At 40.1% G+C, this 25,394-nt stretch overlaps 1 protein-coding gene across 7 annotated transcripts in view; it reads right to left on the reverse strand.

Moving 5' to 3' along the window:
* Positions 1 to 25,394, reverse strand: part of FANCC (FA complementation group C) — a 102,879-nt gene that overhangs the window by 13,879 nt on the left and 63,606 nt on the right. For all 7 annotated transcript variants that reach the window (XM_078386170.1, XM_078386169.1, XM_078386168.1 and 4 more), the window contains 5 exons: positions 10,732 to 10,784; positions 7,233 to 7,332; positions 3,222 to 3,297; positions 2,972 to 3,050; positions 2,016 to 2,190 (listed from right to left, as the gene is read on the reverse strand). In XM_078386170.1, coding sequence (XP_078242296.1) covers positions 2,016 to 2,190; positions 2,972 to 3,050; positions 3,222 to 3,297; positions 7,233 to 7,332; positions 10,732 to 10,784 — 483 coding nt within the window. The remainder of the gene's footprint in view (positions 1 to 2,015; positions 2,191 to 2,971; positions 3,051 to 3,221; positions 3,298 to 7,232; positions 7,333 to 10,731; positions 10,785 to 25,394) is intronic.

The following is a 25,394-nucleotide window of genomic DNA, read 5'->3' on the forward strand; positions in this document are numbered from 1 at the left end:
GGTAAACAGGAGGAGGAGGAGATGGACTACATTCACCTCTTCCTGGGCAGTGTTTTAGGTTGTGACTGGAGTGAGAGGCCAAGTAAATGAGCAGTAGCAGCAGGGGTCAGGAGAATGTATTCTCTACTTAGCATCTCATGCATTTAATGAGTAAACTCTCACTCTCCTCCTTTGTCTGCTTAAGGGTTAAATACATTGCTTCCCTCTGTCCTGCACACACCACATACTTCAGTATTCTAAAAAGCGGAATTAACTATTCTTTATTTATCAGACATCTGTTTTGCAACTGGGGAAACAAAAGTGTGGGAGGGGAGACTATTTACTGGAAAAGTTCAAGTTAGGACATGAGCATCTACAGAAATTAAGGTGCAAACAGAACTACTAGCAGCATTTTAATGAAAGACAATTTCAAAAGTTAAAGAAATAATAATTAAAGTTATGGTTCTCATCAATGATAGGCCATTTTCCACCAACCAAAGACCACCTCTGAATTTCCCAGTGCCTCAGCCTCCTAATCCTCCTCCTGAGTACTGTTCCTACTAATAATCATCATCATCACACCTCAGTGGAGCTACTCTTATCCACATCATTATCATGAAGATTCTACTTTGTACAGTCGTGCCTCGCTTTACGATTGCCCCGTATAATGACAAATCCGCTTAACGATGCCTTTTTTGCGATCGCAAAACGATGCTTCGTATGAGCAAAATCCGCTGTGTGATGATCGGTTCCCTGCTTTGGGAACCAATGTTTCGCATTACGACGATCAGCGAACAGCTGATCGTCGGGTTCCAAAATGGCCACCTGCTGAAGAAAATGCCCCCCCCGCTGTTTTCTAGGACGGATTCCTCGCTAAACAGGCACCGAAAATGGCCACCGTATGGAGGATCTTCGCTGGACGATGAGTTTTTAGCCCATTGGAACGCATTAACCGGGTTTTAATGCGTTTCAATGGGGTTTTTTCACTTTACAATGCTTTCGCTCTACAGCGATTTTGCTGGAACAAATTAACATCGTTTAGCGAGGCACCACTGTATATAGCAGTGCAGTCTTAATAGAGTAACATGTGCCATCCCTGGGGAAGGTACACAGGAAAGCAGAGCAATATCGAACAGCCATCACAGAAACGCGGCTGAGGCACCAGGTTCTATGTCTCCTTATCCTTGGCTGGTGATAAGACTTGCAGTCCTAACTGAGGGTAAAGAACAAACAAGCCAACACTATATCCATCCAATTGCCAGCACTCAAAGGAACATGGCAAAACACTGTTGGTAGAAACAACCACAATGACCTGCTGAATACTGGGGGCAGAGTAAGAGGGGCCATACTATCCCAAAGCAATACCAGGTGTCAGAAGAGGTAGAATTAGCCCCATTGTAATGGCAGCTGATGTATTTTAGAAGTAAGTCTCCTTGGGAAGCCTTTGAAATTGAAAGGCAGGACAGAAATCAACTAACTAATACCAATATCCCTTTATTTGTGGGTGCTTTCCTGAGAATTTGATCCCTGGCATATCGGTGCCCCATTTCACATGGAAAGATCCCTGCCCATCCAAGATTGTAGACTCTCCATTTCAGACCTGATTTACTCCTTGTGTAGGAGAGTTATGAGATCAGAAACACAGAACCAATAATATCTACTCTGTTTAGTAATGACTAAATTGGGCTTTTATTCAAGAGTTAATAGTGAGTAAACTTAACCTCACTCTTGAGAAGCTTCATAAAAAAAAACTCTCTCCATCTATAGTTTTAAACACACAGGCACATTGTGAGTCCACTAAATATAAAATCTTGTCACTGAATGGTTCAAAAGCAACATCCAGCTGTGAACAGATGAAACTGGCTGGGCAGAGATTCGCATACACACCATGTTAGAAATGATTTTGAAACTGTTCTGTGAGGATTCCTTTTACGCCTTGGCCAAACAGGCTGTTCTACATCAATACCTCATTTTTCAGGCATACCAATTATGGAATTGTGATACAAAGAGATACAGAGAAAGAGGAGGCTACCTACCATTGTTTCAGTCCTCTGTTGGTTCTCATTACTTGGATTATAGTAAAATGCCAAAAGCCACAGAAAAGCATCAGATGATTCAGCTGGTGACACCAGCAACTGTTCTGCCGCAGTATCAGCCCATTCTCCAAAATGAACGAACAAAAACCAGGTATCAAAGAGGTCATCACAAGATCTGGAACATCACCAACAAGTACTTCAGCTTTCCCATGTATTAGACTTTTAAATTCCATCAAAAGTACTCAAAAGAGGCTGAACTGGAAGCTGTGAAGCTTTCTGAATTGCACAAGAGATGTAAGAATAGCAACACGCTAATATTATCCTGTACCTGCCTGCCTTCCCCCCAGAAAACAAAACAAACAAACAAAAACCTCCATGTACAGTGGAAATAGTTTTATTTGTTTTATTCTCAGGCAGTGACTATATAAATGAAACTGAAATTAAATACAGTGGTCCCTCGCTTAACGAGCGCAGCTAATGCGATCGCTCAACGGTTTTCTAATAGGGCAAAATTCGCTTTGCGAAGACCGGTAAGCGAAACGCTTACCGATCTTCGCAAAACGAAGCCCGATGATCAGCTGTTCAGCGGCCAAAATGGCCGCCGGAAGCCCGGAAATGGCCCAAAATGGCCGTGCGCAGCGTTTTCGCGCCCTCGTTAAGCGAGGCGAGGGCGCGAAAATGGCTGCTGGCCATTAAGAAGCTTCGCTGAACGGTGAGTATTTGGCCCATTTGGAACGCATTAAACCATGTTTAATGCGTTCCAATGGAAATCCCTGCCCTGTTCAACGATGCTTCAGCATATAGAAGGTTAATCCAGAACGGATTAACCTCGCTATGCGAGGCACCACTGTACACCGAAATTTAGAGAACCAAGATGCCTCAAATAAACAAGCATGCTAAAAATAAAAATGAAAAGAAAAAAAAGCAAAGAAGCAAATGTAATTACTGTTACTTACCGGATGCCCCTGGCTTCCACTGTTTTGAGAATTTCAGCAATACGTTTCAAATGTTGATGTAGTCCATGACCTGTCAAATCTATGAAAGAAGCACTTACCATCACTATTTAAAAGCTTACAACAAATATGCATTTTATTTTATATTAATATGTGAGAAAGTTCTAACACAGCACAAGATTTTTAAGTTTACTGATGACAAAAATAAACACAACAACAGCATTTGGTAATATGGTAATACAGGTGACCCTACCTGAAGGTTGTTTAAGCAAAGCCATCACAAGTGAATGTGGGTGATGAGGAAAGTAAGCCTTCAGTGGAAACTTACGCTAAAATGAAACCAATAATTAAAATAAGATTATAGGGTTTTTTTTACCAAGAACACAAAGGAGTAATTCACAATCCAATCTATAGAACTTACCAGATGAGAAAATACAGAAATTAGCACAACAATTCTACTTAAAAAGAACACTACCGGTTGTATTCTTACAATGTCAGTCTCGCCACCTTCCGAAGTCTTTTTTTATCAGCCATAGAGAATAAAATATGCACAGGGGTGGTAAGCAGAATATAAACTACAGTGGGGTCTCGACTTACAAACTTAATCCGTATTGGAAGGCAGTTTGTAAGTCGAAAAGTTTGTAAGTCGAATCAGCATTTCCCATAGGAATGCACTGAAAACCAATTAATCTGTTCCGGCTGTTTTTGGTTCTTAGGTTGAGGGGCATTTCCCATAGGAACTAAGGCAAAGACTGTTAATCCGTTCCTACCACTAGGGGCAGAATTTCTTTCTTTCCTTTTAACCTAAAATGACTTAGGTTAAAAAAAAGGAAAGAAATGAGGGAGAGAAGGAGGGAACAGATACCTTTTCAACAGAACACCCTGAAAAGCACATTTTCAGCCAAGACAAGTACCTTCTGGAAAAAACCAAGCACCTTTCAGACAACAGATCACCTTGAAAAGCACCTTTTAAATCAAGACAAGCCAATACAAGCACCTTTTGGGGAAAGGGGGGGCAGCAAAGGAGGGAGGGAACACCTTTTAAAAATCCAAAAATCAAAAATTAAAAAAGCGCCAAAAAATAAAAATACAGTCCGTACCGCACTGTACCAGGCAATACCAGCAGTACCAGGCAGTCTGAAGACTGTCTCCAAATCCACTCTCAAAACACTGGGAAGAGCGAGGAAGCAGATAAGCACCCTCTTCACTGGCCAACGGTTAACTGAAAGTTCAAACTTCATGCTTTCCCCACCTCAAACACTTTTTTTTTTGTAACTCGAATCTAAGTGTGCAAGTCGAGTCAATATTTTTCTATCAGAGTGGTTTGTAAGTCGAAATGTTTGTAACTCGAGCCGTTTGTAAGTCGAGGGTTGACTGTAACACTTCAGAAATTCTTGTTGAAATCTTACACCAAAGTCTTCAACAAGACTTGTATCTCAATCATATGATAAGACAACAGAAATAGAAATAAAAATGCATAGTTCTCAGAGATGGGAAATAAGCAGTGGAGATCTCATCAGAAACAGGAAAGTTACTGTTTAAAAACTGCATCTCCCTTGGACCATGTTAACAGTGGGATTCTGTAATACTCTTAAATATAACTTTTGCCACCTAGTGTTTCCATAGATCTTATATTGGAACTATTTAACAAATCTAAAACATGGAATACAGACAAAAATGGTAGATTACAAGAAGTTGCTTAGAGCACGAAAATCTTTTCCAAAGAATCTCTGGAAATTGGCTGAACAGTTTATGCAACAATATTTGGAGAACATCTGGATATTCTGTGGTCTTCAATAACATGAAGAAGCTGTGTTGAACTCAAAATATATATTTTGTTGAAGCATGCATGCCAAACCACTACCCAAATTCTTTTCTAATGCTAACAGTAGAAAGGAAAACTTATGTAAGTAAAATACTGAAGACCCAGTTAATATTTTAAAAACATCTTAAAAACAATGTGTGCTCATAGCTTCTATAGCATAGTTGCCTCCTAGTTATTTGAAGGGTGTGGGATCTAATTTAACTCCTCCACCCAATCATCCCTGCCACCCCAAGGCTGCAAAATGTGGTGCTGGCATGTAAACAGAGCTGTATAAAATTAATGGGTGTGGCATTTCTATATATTAACTTAGACAGCTGTAATTTCAGCCCTAATTCATACCCTCTGAAACCAAAAGAGAGATTTAATCACTAAGCTAATTAGAGCCATTTATTGTACCAGTTCCAAGGCAAAGATTCATCATTTCATAAACAAATAGTCCACACTCTCCAAATGTGGAAATTCAAATGTAGTATGTAAAATGGGAAATTTTTGGAAACAAGAAAAGCATGAAATAATTATATAGCACAAAAATGAATCTTTCAATTTCTCAAGCAGTCACCTGAGTTGTTTAAAGCAAGATAATGCAACCTGAAATATATCACAGATATCAAACTACAGGGGTGGATCAGATGCTACGGGTGTCAATATGTGAAACTTTGTTTGTATAAAGCAGTAAAATAATTAAGGGGTGTGTGTAGAAAATGTAGCCCTGAAAATGGAAGTGCTTTTAAAACTGAAGTTTGAACAATAGTTCATTATAGTAATTGCAAAATAATTAGCCGCATCTTCAGATGAGCGAGGTCACTGTATCATAACTAGTCGAATGTGTTTTTGTTGCAATGTGTAAATATGGGGGTGTAGTTCACAGGTCCTATGGCTACAATATTCTGGAATTCCTCCGTACTGGGATCCCCCCTGCCACTGCCACTTCTGGTTCCACCACTTCCGGGTCCTCTGCTGCCACTCTCACAGCGGTGACACACCGCCTGCTGTTTTTGTTGCTTATTCCGGTTTGGGCACGTGAGCCCAAAAAGGTTCGCCACTACTGTACTAGGTCTTATTTTCAGGTTAGGTCTTATTTTCGGGGAAACAGCGTAGAAGCGCAGCAGCAGGCTTCATTTCCAGAAGTCAGCAACAATTATCATGGATTTCCCTCCATAGATGCAAATTAGCACATGACTTGCTTGGTTGGGTGACATTATTTAATAATTTTTCATGTGTGTCCAGTAATATGCTTAAAGGCTAAAGATTACTTAAAGTTATAATGCTTTTTACTTTTAAGCAATGTGTTTCAGTTGTCTTTTGCTTTTTAAATGTGTCTTTTTGGGCTGTGGACTTGCATATTTTTAGGATGTATTATCCTGTAATTTTGAAACACGATTTAAGTTCTGCCTACAATTTCAGTTTTGTTTTGAATGTATTTTTTTCTTTGCAACTTCTCATAGTTCCACAACTTTTGGATTGCAAATTATATTTAAGCATTTTTACCTATAATTTTTTCCACAGATGTAAGACTTTTGGATGTTTGCAAACTTTGAAGTATTTCTCTGCTTATGATAAACAGAAGCAATGTAGATAAATCTTATAGAATTAGACAAGCTAATGTTGCCTGGAACTATTGCAACAAGGAAAAAAAGACCTCTACTTTATACTCAGATGCATTTTGATATGGTTGGAAATGATTGTCTGGTTTCATTCTAGAATTCACCCTTTTTGGGGATAAACGCCAGCTGTGATGAACACAGGCTTCTGATATTTCTCTAGAGGTCTATACAATTCTGAAGGGCTCTTAGGGAGAGATGTTCAAGTGTCAGACACCCTGTTCTGACACATGAGGTTAAGTCCTTCAGGCAGGATCAATGAACTCAGTTACAGTTTCTTCCATGTGCAAATCCATGACAAGAGTCACTGAAGCTCTGGAACAGAGTAGAGACAGGAAAAGTAACTTTTTTGGGGGGGAACTATCCACTTCCAGAATACCCAAGATGGTTCTGTTGGCTGATGTATTCTAGGACTAAAAGTTTCTTTAAAAGTCATTTTTCTTACATCTGGAACAGAAAAGGATTTAAAAACAAACAAACATTATAAGATTATGGGAAGAAATAAACATCTCTGTGTTACACAGATACAACTAAAGGTACTACACCAGTCCATTAACATAAAAACAGATTTGTTATTCTACAACACATGATAAGGACAGTCTGGATACATTGTTGTAACCACGACATCATCTACAAACTTGTGGTTTGAAAAAGATTTATTGGCTTTGTACCTGTTTCTGTTTGATGCCATTCAAGACGTTCACATTTATTCTGGCATTCATTTGTGGCAATAGAAAATTATATTCCTTTTGCATTTTACAATTTGAATTTGCTTCTTTTTATCAAAATTGCAAAACATCTCATACTTTAACATAAGGAATAATGGAACTTGACTAACCTGCTCATTACTCTCATAATACGCTTGAACAAAGCACTGTGTAAACACCTGCATTACAATCATTACTTCTGGTGCTCCATCAGTTTCTAGCAGAACATTCCTGAACGATGAAAAAATTAATTATGACAAGTCAGATTATGAATGTGCCAATCACACATCCATTAATTTAGAGGAGGTGAAAATAAACAAGAACTTTCTTCCCATGCCTTGAGCTGTGACCTTAACTCATCAAGTAATTATGCTGACTCTGGAAATGAAGAAAACACTAACTATGCTTTGCCTTTTTCTTAAATATGAGTATATAAATAACCTTCTTTACTATTAATGCTGTTAGAACAAACTCAGCATCAATATGACATCACAATTACTTCTAGCAACTGCAAATCCCCCACTTACAACTGTAAACACAATACAGTGGTGCCTCACATAGCAACAATAATCCGTGCAGCAAAAATCGCTGCAAAGCGATTTCGTCGCTATGCGATTTTAAAAAGCCCATAGGAATGCATTGAAACCCCTTCAATGCGTTCCTATGGGCTTAAAATTCACCTTAAAGCGAAAATCCTCCATACGGCAGCCATTTTCGCTGTCCGGTAAGCGACAAATCCATCCCAGAAAACAGCGGGGGGCCATTTTTTTTAACCCGGCAGCCATTTTGGAACTGCCAAACAGCTGTTAAAAATCATCGCTTTGCAATGATCGGTAAGCGAAACAGGGTACCAATCATCGCAAAGTGATTTTCCCCATAGGGAACATCACAAAGCGATCGCAAAAGCGATTGCAAAATCTTCGTCGCTATGCGATTTTGTCGTTAAACGGGGCGCCCGTTAAGCGAGGCCCCACTGTACCTGTTTAGTACCATACTTAGCTTATTGCATGTGAAGTCTCATGCTAAAAATATCAATTAAGAGTTTAAATAGAAAGGCTATCTGGGTAATGTTGCAATCTGCAAAAAACTGATACATTTTGAAAGAATTGTTGGTTGGCATCTACACAACTGCCAAAATGGCCAGGAAATTCCTCATGTCTTCAGCATCCCTGGCAGTGTTATATTAAAAACATTGTTATATTATTAATTGGAAAAAAGGGGTTGTTTTATCATGTTTTAATGGAATTTTATTACCCTGCCCGACTTTACTAAACAATAATTATATGTATCTATTTTATACTGATTTGGTTTTACTGGTCTTTGACCGTAATAAAGTATACTACTACTAGCATCCCTGAACCTCATTCTTCCAATATTCAGTAGTTCCTGCTCTAACTGTCCTGGTAATACAGATATACAGCAGACATTAAGAATTCTGTATGAGCATACTGCATTCAGTTTAGGTGCATCCAGGTGTCTTTCTTCTCATTCCCCTATCATCATTCATAGTTGGTTCAGTCTTTCCAAGTTTCCTAGAAAAGCATGAGCAATCTTCTAAGAGTTTTTAAAAGCTTGGAAATACCTGGCCTAGAGAAGCTCTTCTATTGTCACTGCCTATTTCCCCTCGTGCAAAAGTTGAGGGTTCATCTTTCCTTTCATACACCAATGGCTTCTAAGCATGCTAATAGTCTTTATGAAAATAGGTAACAGTAATAATTGCAATCTTTTAAAGTTCATCCTAAGGAAATAGGATAAAAAAGAACTGTAGGCCTCCATGTTAACCATGGAGTTCCAAGTACTTCTAGATTGTTTATTGCAGACAGGCAATAGGAAACCTAGGATGCCTTTGCCTAAATACTTAATATGGTAGGGAAAACTTCAGGGAAGAGGAAAGACACTGTTAGCAGAAAAGGTTACCACTGGCAGAAGGCCACTGCACCATTAAAACCAGATCCAAATCACATTAACAATGCTCCATTATCAAAAATCACTGCCATCGCTACTCCTAAGCTTAATGCCATATCGTTATTGAGGAGGCAGGCTGAATACAGTACAGAGAAATCTCTACTATTCATGCTCAAAGATGGGTTAATGACTAGTTGGAGATGCTTTGAAACCAGTGAAAATTCATTAAATATAAAGAAAAATTAATTGTAAACATTAATGTCAAAATAATACAGGGTTTTTTTTTACTTTAGACTTTCTACAAATAAATCTACCTTTCAGGTTTCATAGTTTAATTTCGTTACTGTGGTCAGACAAATTTTTAAAAGCAGTCATTTTTGTATTTTTGCCATTGATTGCAGATTTTTAAAATTTAAAATACCCACAATCAAGTTATTCACAATCAGTTCTTTATTTGTGTAAAAATGAGGACACCTTATAATGGGGCTTTTAAAAGTGTAAAGGCAACTGAATAAAAGCCTTTTACAAAGGGCTACAGTAAAAACGCACAAAAAAAGATTTGAAGCCACCGTGTGGTAAGTGTTGAATATTACCTGAAGTAATTTTGCTGTAATGAAAAATTCTTAAGTACACCCCCTTGTTGCTTCCTGTTAAATAATCGTACTTCAGAAGCATACAACACATTTAGGAATATTATTTATTTATTTATTTATTTATTTATTTATTTATTTATTTATTATTTCATTTATACCCCGCCTATCTAGTCAGTTGTGACCACTCTATTATCAACATTAATAGCATTATCTAAGCCTTACCTAGTATTGGAACAACCACAAATCTTTTGAAAATTCTTAGGTAAACCAAGCATTCATAAAGAATTAACAATTCTGAGAACCTCACAGGCAGCATTGCCAGTAGCCATTTTGCTTGATAAGTAGCCATATTGCTTGCTTTGACAAGAGCCTCGTGGCGCAGTGGTTAAAACGCTGTACTGCAGCTAAAAAACTGCTCACGACCTGGGGTTCAAATCCCAGGTAGCCGGCTCAAGGTTGACTCAGCCTTCCATCCTTCCGAGGTCGGTAAAATGAGTACCCAGCTTGCTGGGGGAGCAATGTGTAGCCTGTATAATTAAAATTGTAAACTGCCCGGAGAGTGCTTGTAGCGCTATGGGGCGGTATATAAGTCCAATAAATAAATAAATAAATAAATAAATAAATAAATAAATAAATAAATAAATAAATAAATAAATAGTTGTAGTCCAAAATAGCATAGTTTCCAAGCTCTGTTTTGGTTTCAGCCTTTAATGTCCTAAAATGGCTCATGCCCAAACTCCCTACATAATCCCTCTTATGTATCAATCTATCAAAAATATTTTTATCCTGCCTTTCTCTTTAAAAAGGACCCAAGTATGCCACAATATTAGAGAAAGCATGTAAGTGCTATGAATGTAGCAAGGCCTTTCCCCATTATTAGCCATGGACTGGCTTGCATTTAGTTTAAAAATGCCAGTAGTGGAGTTAATTTGAGTGTATCGTTCACTGGATCACATTTGTAATACAATGAAGTTCAGAATAAATGTGTGAATGCTATCACAAGATGCATTGCCATCATTAAAAGACAGAAATCACTAAGAGCCACAGCTTGAATGAAAAGGTGTATTAAAATTAACATTCCATCTAGGGTAAATAATTTAACCCATTCCCGACAAACAGAATGCATTCTTACTTTAAAATTTCATCAGTCGTTCTGAATATAGATGGGTGGCATGTAGCTTGATACTGTTGAAAATGATATGGGAACAAAAGTTTAGACAAAACATGTAACATACTGTTAAGCACAATAAAATATTACAGTACTGCTCCACCGCTGTTCCCAATACTCTATTAGCCCATTTGCTACAAATGCATTTCTCTCACAGCATGTAGTGGCTCAAAAGGAAGCAGACAAACAGTAGCACAAAACACACTGTCAGTTTCATTGCAGACTATAAGAGCAGCTCTAAAGTTAAGGTGGCCAGAATCCAACTGAATACTGGCATAATCCTAACAACACAGATTTCAGCAGAAAATTGCCGCCAGTTAAGTGGGCACAGTACTACTTTGCATCATGCATATGACCCAAAATACAACCATCAACACTTTAACTAATGGTGACTTCCTATAGAAATTTATGCTAATGAGTGTGACTAATAGGATTCTGGCTGGTGTCTTAGCTTTTCTTGTACATCCACAAAAATTCTAACAGTAGGTATAATTATGGCCGAATTAGGAGGAACCAATTCATGGAGCCACAAACTAATTCCTAGGATTTCCTGGGGTGGGCTGAAGAAGGCTTCTACACACATATATTCTTTAAAAAAAACATTTTATTAGTTTTTCAATCTATCTACATTCAATCCGTGATTGTTCAGCATCATGTTACATGGGTTGCTTATAACTGTCTGCTCAAAATCTATACATTTTAAAAAACATTTAAACCGTTCGTGTGTGTATTTTAGTATACAATATTGGCTACTATCATAATATTGCTCTCAGGGACAATGTTCTCAAAATCCTCTAGAAACATATCTAATAAAAGTAATTCTGATTCCAAATCTATATAATTTTGAGGTGATTTAAACGACAAATGTTGTATTTTATACCAATAATAACTGAGTAGGTTCCTAACACATAATAAACGTTATCTAAAGCATTTTATATAGATTTTCTTTTGTTCTGTTTGGCTATTTCTATCTCCACATATTCTATGTCTATATCAGTATCAATATGATATCTAATGTATATTCATTAAGTACTGTATTTTTCGCTCCATAAGACACACCTGACTATAAGACGCACATAATTTTTAGAAGAGGAAAACAAAAAAACTCACCAAAAAACAAAGCAACATAGAAACATACCTCCCAGCGGTGCTGTAGGGAATCCAGGCTGCCCTTTCCAAAAATGGCAGCTGCAGCTTCCCAACCCTATATGAAGCCATAGCCACCATCTTTGCAAAGGGCAGGCACTCTCCATTTCTACATGTGTGGCTCCTAGGCCAAAAGATCTCAGCAGCGGCAATTAAGGTAGGAGGGTGTCGGTGATGGTGGGGCCGAAGGTGTGGGTTTACTCATGAGTAAGGGCTGCCAAAGGAGCGGGTTTACTCATGAGTAAGGGCTGCCAAAGTTACGGGTCTACTCATGAGTAAGCACCACCGAACACCCTGGGTGGGGCCTGCAGGTCAAAGGAGCTCCGTGGACAGGGCATGCGGCAGGAGGAGGAAGGAGAAGCGGCGGGGTGCTGGTGCTTTGTAAACCGGGGAAGCTTTTGAAGGTGATGGTGAGGGTGGGGTGGGGCCTTCTGAGGCCTCTAGAGGCCTGGGAAGGCAGTGATGGGGCAGGGGGGCAGTATTCGCTCCATAAGATGCACACACATTTCCATCCACTTTTTTTGTGGGGAACTGCGTCTTATGGAGTGAAAAATATGGTACTATTTGTTTTGCCTCATCATTATATCTAGCTTCAATTTACCTTAAGAACCACCTTGTTATGCCTTTACCCCGATTACTGATCTCTTATTTCAGCTTAATTCCCTTTTTAAATAAATAAGATATGCCCCTGTACAATTCCTGAAGTATATACTTTCAACGTTAAGGGCCACCTTAATATTTTTCCCTTTTTCATTTTTCTAAGTAACTCCTTCTATTATTTGTCTTTTCCCAATTATTGTCACTATTTCTCTAAACATTCTACCATCCCTTGTGTCATCTGAAAACATTTTATACACTTGATCTATCTCCAGTAGATCTTCCAGTCTATTTTTAATAAATTCTGCAGATTTTCTCCCCTTATCTTTTCTTAACACAGCTAAAATTCTCCTCGGCTCTAGGGTTAGAATTAAATCTAATTTTCCCCTTCTGATTTCCTCCAGCCTTCTTTTGGTTGGCATACATCGTCCGCCACCCTCACATTTCCTTGTTCATTATTCCTTGTCTCCTCTTGAATATAGTCCTTTAGTTGCTCCTTTAATGATTTCACCTCTTCGTTATGGGATCTCACTATTTTTAAGATTGCTTGAAGGGTGGATTTTGTTTCATCCCCAAATTTCCCTTGTTGTAGCATTATGTCCCAAGATACCAAGTACTTGTATTTCAAGTAAAAGATGTCCAGTAGCTTAGAGCAGTCAATCCAATTCCATCAATAAATGCTTCAATAAGTCCTCTTTAGTAAATTGATCACCTTCAGGGTTAATTTTGAACCCAGTCTCTGACATAAGTTGAGAGCCTTGTTCACTCAATGTTTGTATTAGATGTTCCAAAGTTAATTGTCTATGTTTTAATCAGTTCTCAGAAAAAAAGGAAAGTCAAAACAGACTTCCAAGTTTGAGTATTCAAGGTCATGTTCTGAGCTTTTTGCCAACACTGTAGGAAGCCATAACAGTTTAACTCCCAGCGTTGTTTGGCTAAAATAATTTTAAGAGGAAAATTCCTTAAGTTTAATGCCAAAGTAATACCAAACTTCCTTCCTTGAAGTATAATTAAGTGTTTAATTTATGTCCAATTTATTTTCTTTGTGTCTGCTTTCAGAGGCTTCCCCGGGTGCATTTCCACTGCCTGTTTACCTGATGGGAAAGCCCGGAGAAGCCTCTGACACCCTGCACCGATCAGCTGTGAGGCGGGGAGGGGGGCCGGAGCGGAGAAGAGCACACACACCGCCTCCCCAGCAAAGCACCGCTTTCAGAAGCCTCCCAGGGCTTCGTCTTGCAAAACAGGGCCATAGGAAAAATCGTCTTGGGAGGCACCAAAACCCTTGCTGGACCCATTTGTCTAGCGAGTTTTTTGTCCCACGAGGCAATCGTCTTGCAGGGCACCACTGTATACTGCTCTCTCATCGCAGCATAAAGCTGGAAGTCTGCATACATATATTCTTGACTGCACATAGGCTTCTCCAAGAAACGTACATAGCTACTCCCTCCATCCCTTCCTGCTCTGTATGAAAAGGACAGTGACTGAGTTCCAGCATACATGGGGTGATGTTGGCGATAGGACTAATACACACAGCCCTGTTCCTCTTGCACACTTTTACTTTATCGTGTAAATACTGCCTTGAAGTCTGTCTATTTGAATTTTATCTTGTCTTTTCCCCTCTGTCATCCTTAGAACAAGCTAGTGAATAAAATTTGCCATAAATGCCTGGCCCAAAAATTACTCTCTAGGTGTAAATTCAAGCAATGGAACCCAGATTTTCTTAGTCTAATTCCTGAGGCACTTCCAATCCTCTAACTACTATACTATGCCTGCCGTTAGTTTTTTTTTCTTTATATGTTAGAACATCCAAAGCATTTAATGAGCTGACTCTGTTTGGGGGAATAATGGGAGTCAGAGCCCAACCCACCCAGAAAGTACCAGGTTGGAGAAAAGTGGTCTACATAAGTGGTTTCCAACCTTGGGTCCTCAGGTGTTCTTGCACTGTGACTCCCAGAAATCCTGGTCAGCAGAGCTAGTGGTAAAGGCTTCTCAGTTTTAGTCCAAGAAATCTAAGTCTACATAGTAGAAAGCTCAGGATGGAAATAAAAGCCTGAAATGACTTTTTTCAAATAGATATGGTTTGGGAAATGTTCAAAATATTTGGTTTAATCCTTAGATTTATTAGTGATTAATAGGATTGTTTGACTGTGTGTCTCCAGAGCTGGACTCTTCAGCTATGCAGTTCTAAGATGATGATGATGATACACAGTAATGTCTTCATTATTAAGAACTGCTGGTAAACAGCTACCTTCATGAAAATACAAATACACTATATCACCTTGATGCTGTTTACTTTTTTCAACGATACAACTAGAATTTCTCCCCATAAAATATCAGTTTTAAGATTAGAAAAAACCAGGACAAGGTTGTATGGAACCCAAAACAATACAAATGCAGGAAGAGGTGATTAAGAAAACTATTAAGAAAAACAAAAAATAAAGTGAGCTTTCAATGCTAATTCATCTTCCCCAGCCTATGCACCAACTTTTTGTAGGTAGTTCTAAAATTATGTATTCAGTGCTGCCCCGCATAGCAACATTAATCCGTTCCAGGATTAACGTCGCTATGTGGATTCGTCGCTATGCGGGGGGGGAACCCCATAGGAACGCATTAAAACGGGTTTAATGCGTTCCTATTGGGGCGAAAACTCACCGCTATGTGGGGAATCCTCGATCCGGCCGCCATTTTCGCTGCCCGGTAAAAAAGGGCAGTGCGCAAAAACACTGCATGTTGCCATTTTGCGGATGCAGCGGCCATTTTGGAACCGCCGATCAACTGTTTAAAAAACAGCAATGCGAAGATCGGTAAGCGAAACGCTTACCGATCATCGCAATGCGATCGCATTAGCGATCACAAAAAACATGTCGCTATGCGAATTTGTCATTAAACGGTGCGCTCGTTAAGCGAGGCACCACTGTATTAATATAAAGTGTTTTTCCCCTAGCCAAATTGAAACTCTGAGTTTCAAATGAAGGGGGAAAGGAAAGGGGGGCAGAATGCTGACCACCTTTTGTTTAGAGATGGGTCATAAGTTCCAAACCACTGGCTGAAGAGGGGACTGAAATCACACCCTTCCCCTACAAGCATCAAGAAGCTACAGTTGGCCCCCAACAGTGGCCATGAAACTTGTGGGATCTTTAAGATTGCTTTTTAAAAAGTAGATTCACGAATGAAAATATGGATTAATGTTATTTCCAGGAAATGTTTCTAGAAATTGTTCCAACTTAGATCCATCCAGTCCTCAGGTTACAAAAAGCTTTTTCTGAAATGTTTAAACACATAAGCCCCAAGGAAATTTACAAACAGCTATACCATCTTCGGTGTATAATGAATACATAGATTCAGAGGGAGGACGAATACTTTTTACAGCTTTCTCACTGAGCATAAAGGGGGGAAAGTAATCAGTCTAAACATCTTCTCACTTTTCCTTCACATGTCTCTGAAAGAACTTGATGGCACCTCATTTTCATGTTGCACTCAATCTTCTGCCATACAGTTGCATTTAAGCTGCCATATTAAATATGTGCCACCTAGTGTTCATGAGTATTCACAGCTGGCTCTTTCACATACAGTACTTCTGAAAAACAACTTGCAGCTTGTTCAAGACTGTCAACTGCAAATTTCAGTGGCTTAAATCCAACTGCTCTTCGCACTCAGAGTAGATCTAATGAATCAATTGGATTTACATAAATACTCACTGTGATTGCATTCAAGAGTATTGGCTGGATATATATAAAATAACAAAAAGTAGAAGCAGTGCAATGTCTTACACAGCATCGGCTCAAGTAGTAGTTATTCTACAGAACGTTCAGTGTCTTTTATACAAAGGTGGTGGCATGTAATTTCATTTTCTAGTAATCAAGCTTGGCAGCTTTATCTTTTCAGAACATATTGTGGGATTTTATTTCCTAAATAAATAAATTATCTTATTATTCATTATTGTGGCCTTCTATGAGTCACTGTTACTCAAACTAACCTACCCAAGAGAATTGTGCACGTAAAACAGCATTCTAAGTGTAGGAACAGATGTAAGGATAGAATGCAAACACAGCAAACAAATAGCCTATCTTCTGGATAATGTCCCCGTAAGAAAAATTATAGGGGACATGATATAGATTTCATAAACTCTGCAAAATCAAATACATTCTACAACTTAGAATCTAGCAATTCTATGGATGATTCACTAACATTTTTGCTTCATTAGTAATATACGCTGATGCAGACACTGACACTAATGTAATAGTCAATTAAGTTATCAAATGTTGTACATTTTCTAATGTAATTTTATGATTTAATTGTGTTTAATGTGTGGTTTCAGCATCAATGTTTGTCCATTAAGTCAAATATGGGAAAGTGCGTGGAAAGGAAGCAGTTGCTAGATGAAAGAATCATCAGTGAACTAAATAATAAAAGGCCTGATTTTCATCCTATTCCAAAAGCTGCATTGCCCATCCTGATGAACAGTCTTAAAGTAAACTAAAAAAAAGGATAAGTTTAAGGAGAGGAGATTTCAATCATGGAAGAAAGGAAAATCAAAAGGTTGTTTGTTGTTGTTGTTGTTGGGTGTATAATAGGATTTTCAAAAATTCTTGGAGTTTTTTACTTCTAAAAGCTCAGAACCAGAGCCAAATGGATGGGGAAGAATAAAATCACTGATGATTTTTTTCACCTTCATTCTGATAAAGCTTTTAGTGTAGCAATGTGAAATAAATGTAAACACGAAAGTCAAGCTAACATCGCTAACATCCTCTTTTCAACACAAGTGTAACAATTCGATTTGTAAATCTTCTTAACAATATATGCAAGGTTCCTTCTCAGCTGGGCACCATGCACCTCTGCCTCCCTGTGCACAACTAACTGTCTCCCACCCAGCGGAGCTGAAAGTTATAGAGTACACTGAACACGTGACTACTTTTCACTAACTTTCTGCATTGATGTCACATGGATTTTTCTATTTCAGGCCTTATACTGCACGACGGCATTGGTGTTTGTAACTCTACAACATTCTATTAAAAGAATTAAAACCTAACTTCCATTTAATCTCAAGCAATCAAACACACCAGTATTCAAATTGGAATGTTCTTGCACATGTTTACAATGTTAAAAGGCTCTTTTAAAAAAGACAGAAGTCTCTTAAGCAATACTAGTGGATAGGGTGCTTGGATCTGTCCGTTCTACCACCACTCCGTTCGACCCTTGCCCATCATGGCTAACTGAAAGATCTGCCAGGGGCGTTCACACCTGGGTCCAGGAGGCCGTGAACACTTCTTTGAGAGACGGAGTGGCCCCTACCACCTTGAAAGAGGCGGTAATTAGTCCACTCCTTAAAAAGCCTAACCTGGACCCAAGGCTGGTGGTTAACTACCGACTAGTGGCGAACCTCCCTTATTTGGGCAAAGTGTTGGAGTGGGTTGTGGCCGGGCAACTCCAGGCTGCTGGATGAAACAGACTTTCTGGATCCATTTCAATCTGGTTTCAGACCTGGTTTTGGTACAGAGACTGCCTTGGTCGCCCTGTATAATGACTTTTGCAGGGAGAGAGACAGGGGGAGTGTGACCCTGTTGATACTCCTGGACCTCTCAGTGGCTTTTGACACCATCGACCATGGTGTTCTTCTGGATAGGCTGACTGGGTTGGGAGTTGGGGGCACTGCTTTACAGTGGTTCCGCTCCTTCCTGGCTGACCCGTGTCCAGAGGGTGGTGCTAGGGGACAGTTGCTCTGCCCCATGGCGTTTATGTCATGGGTTTCCTCAGGGCTCAATATTGTCCCCCATGCTGTTTAACATCTACATGAACCCGCTGGGAGAGGTCATCAAGTTTGGGCTGAGAAGTCAGCAATATGCTGACGATACTCAGCTCTACCTCTCGTTTTCCACCAATCCAGGTGAGGCGGTTTCTGTGCTGAACTCGTGTCTGGACCTGATAATGGACTGGATGAGGGTTAATAAATTGAAACTTAATCCAGACAAGACGGAAGTGCTGTTAGTGGGTGGAGGGCAGGTTGGAGGGCCATTTCTCTGCCCCGAATAGGGTAACACTCCCCCTAAGGGACAGGGTCCGCAGCTTGGGGATGCTCCTGGACCCCAGTCTAACACTGGAAGCCCAGGTGGACTCAGTGGTCAGAGGCGCCTTCCTTCAGCTACGGAAATTATACCAGCTACAGCCCTACCCGGATGAGCAGAGTCTCATGACAGTTACACATGCACTGGTAACATCTCACATAGATTACTGCAATGCGCTCTACACGGGGCTGCCTTTGAAGATGGTCCGGCGACTGCAGCTGGTCCAGAATCGAGCTGCGCGGCTGGTGAGTGGTGGGGCCGCTAGGGAACATATCAAGCCGAGTCTGTTTAAGTTACATTGGCTACCAGTTGCTGTCCGAGCCCAATTCAAAGTGCTTGTTTTGACGTATAAAGCCCTAAACGGCTTGGGCCCTGGATACCTGAAGGACCGCCTCCTTCCATATGAACCTACCCAGCAGTTAAGATCTAACCAGGGGGCCCTTTTGAAAGAGCCGTCCCTTAAGGAGATAAGAGGGAGGACTTGTAGAGAAAGGGCCTTTTCGGCAGCTGCCCCCAGACTATGGAATGCCCTCCCGACAGAGATTCGCCTGGTGACGACGCTGATGACATTTCGGTGCCAGCTCAAAACCTTCCTGTTCCAGAAGGCTTTTAACTGAAATAATATCAGCTGTGGGTCTGATAGCAATTTTTAGAATATATATTTTAATTGCATTTAATAATTTTGCCCTTTTATTTTGCCTTTTTATTGTATTTTAAATGCTGTAAGCCGCCCAGAGACCTTCAGGTAATGTGAGTGGCATATAAGTTAAATAAATAAATAAATAAATAAATAAATAAATAAATAAATAAATAAATAAATAAATAAATAAATAAATAAATCTGCAGAAAGTGAAATGTGACTGTTTTATATCAGTTTCCTACCTGTCCGTGCCCCCTATACGATATGCAATGCATCCTTTACCCAAGTGGCCCAGTAGGACAGAAAGCTTCACGATCCATCAGGCTGCACTGCATACAGTGGTGCCTCGCTTGACGAGGATAATCTGTTCCAGCAAAATCGCTGTAGAACGAAATCATCATCAAGCAAAAGTAAAAATTCCATTGAAATGCATTGAAAACCGGTTCAATGCGTTCCAATGGGCGAAATACCTCAGCATCCAGCAAAGATCCTCCATAGGGCGGCCATTTTCTGGTGCCTGTAATGTGAGGAATCCATCCTAAAGCACAGCGGGGAGCCATTTTGCACAGCGGGCGGCCATTTTGAAGACCCGACGATCAGCTGTTTTGATCGTCGTTAAGCAAAAAATCGGTTCCCGAAGCAGGGAACCGATCGTCATGAAGCGGTTTTTCCCTATTAAAACATTGTTTTGTGATCGCAAAAACTTCATCGTAAAGCTATTTCCTCATCTAACGAGGTAATCGTCAAGCAGGACACCACTGTATATATTTACTGAGCTGATGGTTTTTGCTCATGTTTTCCTGAATCCCTGATAGTACAGGCATATTGTATTGTATTTGGCCAGATTATATTCCAGGTGCTGGGCTCAGGATGGAAACAAAAAGTCAAATGTGTTGACCTACTGATTTTAGCAATTGCTTTGCTTAAGAATTGTCAGACAAGAAAGACTTTCTCTTCTCCCACCTCTCCAGCCCACAAACATTTCCCTGAAGTTAGTATTACCATTGCTGATCCTGCTACCTCAGCAAGATGGCAACAGTCGTGCCTTCAGTTAAGAGCTCCCAAGACTGGAGAAGACAGATTTCTTTCCATCTTGTTGAAAAGAGCTTTCCTGACTTACCTGCCAGTGTCAGAAATCTGAGAAGTATAACCTTTTAAAAGCACTTCTCTAGCTTTCCTAGAGTCAGAAGGGGCCTATAAAGCCATAGAGTCCAACCCCCTGCTCAGTGCAGGAATACAAATCAAAAGATATCTGCCAGGTGGTTGTCTAAATTTCTCTTGAATGCCTCTAGTTTTGGAGCACCATCACCTCTCAAGGTAACTGATTCCATTGCTATACTTCTCTAACAGTCAGGACATTTTTCCTGATATTTAGCTGAAATCTGGTTTCCTGTAATTTGAGCACATTGTTGCATGTCCTGCACTCCGGGATGATCAAGAACATGTTTTGTCCCTCCTCTGTATGACTACCCTTCAAGTATTTGAAGTGTGATTATCATACCTCCCCTCAGTCTTCTTTCCTCAAGGTTATAAATACCCAGTTATTTCAGTCTTTCCTCATAGGGCTTGGTTTCCAGCCCCCTAATCATCCTTGTTGCCCTCCTCTGAATGTGTTCCATTTGTCAGCATCCTTTTTGAAGTGCAGTGTCCAGAACAGGTGAGGCCTCAAGGTGAGGCCTAACCAGTGCCAAATAGAGAACTAGTACCTTGTGGGATCTGGAGACTATACTTGTTAATACAGCCTAAGATACCATTTGCATTTTGTAGCTGTATCACACTGTTGGCTCATATTCAGCTTGTGATCTTCAATTCCAATATCCTTCTTGCTTGTAGTATTGCTGATCCGGGTATCACCCATTTTCTAACTGTGTGTTTGGTTTCTTTTTCCTAGATGCAGTACTTTGCGCTTATCCCTGTTAAATATCGTTCTGTTGTTTTCAAACCAGAGTCAATCCAGATCATTTTGAATTTTGTTTGTTTTAGCTATTTCACGAAGTCTTGTGTCATTCACAAATTTGATTAGCATTCCCTGCACCCCCAATCCAAGTCATTAATAAAAATGTTGAAGAGTTTACAAGGCCCAAGACTGAGCCCTGGGGTACCCCATTTGTCACCTCCTCCCAGTTTGAGAAGGAGCCATTAACATCACCCTCTGATTACGATTCTGTAGCCAACTGTGTATCCACCTGACAGTTGATCTATCCAGTCCACTCCTAGTTAGCCTGCTAATCAGAATACAAAAAAAAATTCTAGTAGAACATGGTCCCCTTATTGCCACTTCCTCCACCAAGTCATTTCTATTGGTTAGAATCAAGTCAAGGATAGCTAGTCCTCTAGTTTCTTTCTCCACTTTTTATTGGAGAAAATTATCAGCCACAGAAGCCAAGAATTTCATGGAAGGGCCATACTTCACAGAATTTGCCTTCCAACGGATATCAGGATAACTGAAATCTCCCATCACTACTACATCATGTCTATCTGAAATACTTGCAATTTGTTTTTCAAATGTTTCCTCCGCATCCGCTCCTTGATTGGGTGGTCGGTAGTAGACTCCAACTACCAAGTTACTTTTGTTTTTTGCCCCAAGTACATTGAGCCAGACGTTCTCAACTGGACAGCCAATCTCCTCCTCCTGTGTTTCTGTGCAGGAATGTGTATTTTTCACATATACTGCAACTCCACCTCCCTTTCTATTCTTTCTGTTATTTTTGAACAAATTATATCCTTCAATTGCTGTATTCCAATCATGGAAGTCGTCCCAACAGCTACCTCAGCTGATCTGTAAATCAAGTCATATTTACCTCCTGAACTAAGATTTCCAGTTCTTCTTCGTTTCTCATACACCTGACACCGGAGATTGTGTGATATGGTGTCAGCTTTTCTTTGTATATATAAATATAATTATTAATGTTAATGTTATTATTGATCCCCATTAGAACTGTTCAGTCTATTCTTCTTATTGTGCATAAGGCTTCATCTATCTTTACCTCTGTCTCCCATCCTCTTCCAGTTCAGTTTAAAGCCCTCCTGATTAAGTTCTTCATGCTGTGGCCAAACACATTCTTCCCAGTCCTTGTGATGTACAAGCCATTTCTTGCTAGCAGTCCATTATTAGAAAGCTTAGCCCGTTATTCCATTGTAGATGATGGAGATAGTGCCTATGCTGATGGGTATTCTGGAATTGTAGTACAATAAAAACTTTTCCCAGCATTTAGATATTGTTGCAGATTTCCAACCATTAATGAGATTTGAGAACAGAGTGTTTTTCAGAGTTTCCTACCTGCAATAAGGAATCTTCAGATGTTTGGCAAAATATACTGTACCAACATGTCTGTTCAGTAGTATATATTGCTGGTTCAGCAAGGCCAAATTTTCTTCTTTTCAGATTTCACCCTCTAATGCCAAGGACAAAGAAGGTTTATCAAGTGAGGTATCAAGGATAGCCTGAGGAGGCCATCTTTGGTTGGCTGTTATAAGATTTCCTCCAATGCAATGGAAGGTTTTTGCACCTGCTCCAATTGTTGAAGAAGTTGTTGTTGACCGAGTCTTTTTATTTTCTGTATGTTTGTTGGAAGGATAGTCCTTCTTTGACTTGACCACCTCCTTCTTCAACATCAACACGGCCAAGGGTCACAATAAGCTTAGTTGCAGAGTCAAACTTTATATTGCGGGCTTTAATGATGAAGTGGGGCCTGCCTGAGACACTGAATTGTAGCTCACTGAACCAGAGATATAAGAGCCAGCAATACCTCAGCTGATCTGTAAATCAACTATTTTAAACCAAAGGTAGGAAGGGCTGCTGAAGTCACAGCAACAAGGGCTTTCTCACAAAAGCAAAATTTTAGCTAAGCACTTCTGTTTCTTCCTATACGGGCAGGAAAACTGCAACAAATGTTCTAGACCAGTGGTTCTTAACCTTGGGTTACTCAGGTGTTTTTGGACTGCAACTCCCCGAAGTCTTCACCACCAGCTGTGCTGGCTGGGGTTTCTGGGAGTTGCAGTTCAAAAACACCTGAGTAACCAAGGTTAAAAACCACTGTTCTAGAGACAGTGGCCTTGTGGCTTTAAAGATACACTTATCATGGAGATATGAAATAGCGATCTTTCACTTAAACTTTAAGAAAAACCCAGAGGCAATAAAGAAGAACTATTTACTAAAGTAACTTTTTTCTTCAAGAACAACAGCTCTAATGAAGGATACCAAAATATATAAGAAAAGGAAGAATACTGGTATCTGTGCTTTAAAGATAAGGCTGTAGCTGCTGCAGGAGACAAAACAAAGTAAGGGAAGAAGCACTGGAGCATGCGCTATAGAGGAGGAGGAAGGGGACCAATGATCAAAAGCTCTCAGTCTTGAGGATTTCAAAAGAGGCAGCTCTGTGACAATGCAGACCCCTCAGTGAGAATGCAGAGACCACAATAAAGAACTGTGTGTTTCAGGAAAATCTGATCAACAGAAATGAGCTGGAAAATTGTGCCATAAATCCCTCCAGGGATGTCTTCTCCACACATGGGCATGTTTCCTGCGCTGCTGAGAGTTGCACAAACATCATCCATTAGTGTCACTAAACAGAATCAGGCATAAAAGACTAATAAAATTAACAGAATATTCTTTTCACTCACAATGACTCCTTTTCAAACTGAGACATGGTAACAAGCGAGGTACCCCTAGGCTCAGTCCTGGGCCCAGTGCTCTTCAACATTTTAATTAATGACTTGTATGATGGAGTGCAGGGAATCCTTACCGAATTTGGAGATGAGACAAAATTGGGCAAAATATCTAATACCTTGGGAGATTATGAACAAAATTCAAAAAAATCTGGATAGGCTTGAGCACTAGGCTGAAAACCACAGAATGAAGTTTAACAGGGGAAACTGCAAAGTTCTACACCTAAGAGGAAAAAAACCAAATGCAGTTAGAAGATGGGGGATACTTGGCTCAATAATACAAGTGAAAAGGATCTTGGAATTGTTGATCACAAGCTGAATATGAGTCAACAGTGTGATGTGACTGCATTTTAGATGTATTAACAGACATATAGTCTCTAAATCCCACAAGATGCTAGTTCCCCTCTATTTGGCATTGGTTAGGCCTCATCTAGAGTAGTGTCACCAGTCCTGGACATCACACTTCAAGAAGGATTCCAACAAACTGGAGCAAGGTCAGAGGAGGGCAATATGGATGATCAAGGGACAGGAAACCAAGCCCTATGAGGAAAGACTGAAAGAACTGGACATGTGTAGCTTTGAGGAAAGAAGACTGAGGGGAGATATAATTCCACTTTTCAAATACTTGAAAAGTAGTCATACAGAGGAGAGGCAGGACCTTTTTCTAGACCATCCCAGAGTGCAAGACACACAACAATGGGCTCAAGTTAAAGGAATCCAGATTTAGGCTGAATATCAGGAAAAACTTCCTAACTGCTAGAGCAGTATGACAATGGAACCAATTACCTTGGAGGTGGTGAGCATTCCAATGCTGGAGGCATTCAAGAGAGAACTGGACAACAATCTGTCAGATCTGCTTTGATTTGTATTCCTGCATTGAGCAGGGGGTTGGATTCGACAGTCTTATTTTTGTTGCTAAGTCGTGTCCGACTCTTCATGACCCCATGGACCAGAGCACACCAGGCTCTCCTATCTTCCACTGCCTCCCGGAGTTGTGTCAATTTCATGTTGGTTGCTTCAATGACACTGTCCAACCATCTCATCCTCTGTCATCCCCTTCTCCTCTTGCCCTCACACTTTCCTAACATCAAGGACTTTTCCAAGGAGTCTTCTCTTCTCATGAGATGGCCAAAGTAGTGGCGCCTCAGCTTCAGGATCTCTCTTTCCAGTGAGCACTCAGGGTTGATTTCCTTTTGAATTGATAGGTTTGTTCTCCTTGCAGTCCAGGGGACTTCCAAGAGTCTCCTTGAGCACCACAATTCAAAAGCATCAATTCTTCGGCGGTCATCTTTCTTTATGGTCCAGCTCTCACTTCCATACATCACTACAGGGAAAACCATAGCTTTGACTATGCAGACTTTTGTTGGCACGGTGATGTCTCTGCTTTTTAAGATGCTGTCAAGGTTTCTCATCGCTTTCCTCCCAAGAAGCAGGTGTTTTTTAATTTCGTGGCTGCTGTCACCATCTGCAGGGATCATGGACCCCAAGAAAGTAAAATCTGTCACTGCCTCCAT

Source organism: Pogona vitticeps, chromosome 2, assembly GCF_051106095.1.
Source record: "Pogona vitticeps strain Pit_001003342236 chromosome 2, PviZW2.1, whole genome shotgun sequence".
NCBI classification, from domain to species: domain Eukaryota; kingdom Metazoa; phylum Chordata; class Lepidosauria; order Squamata; family Agamidae; genus Pogona; species Pogona vitticeps.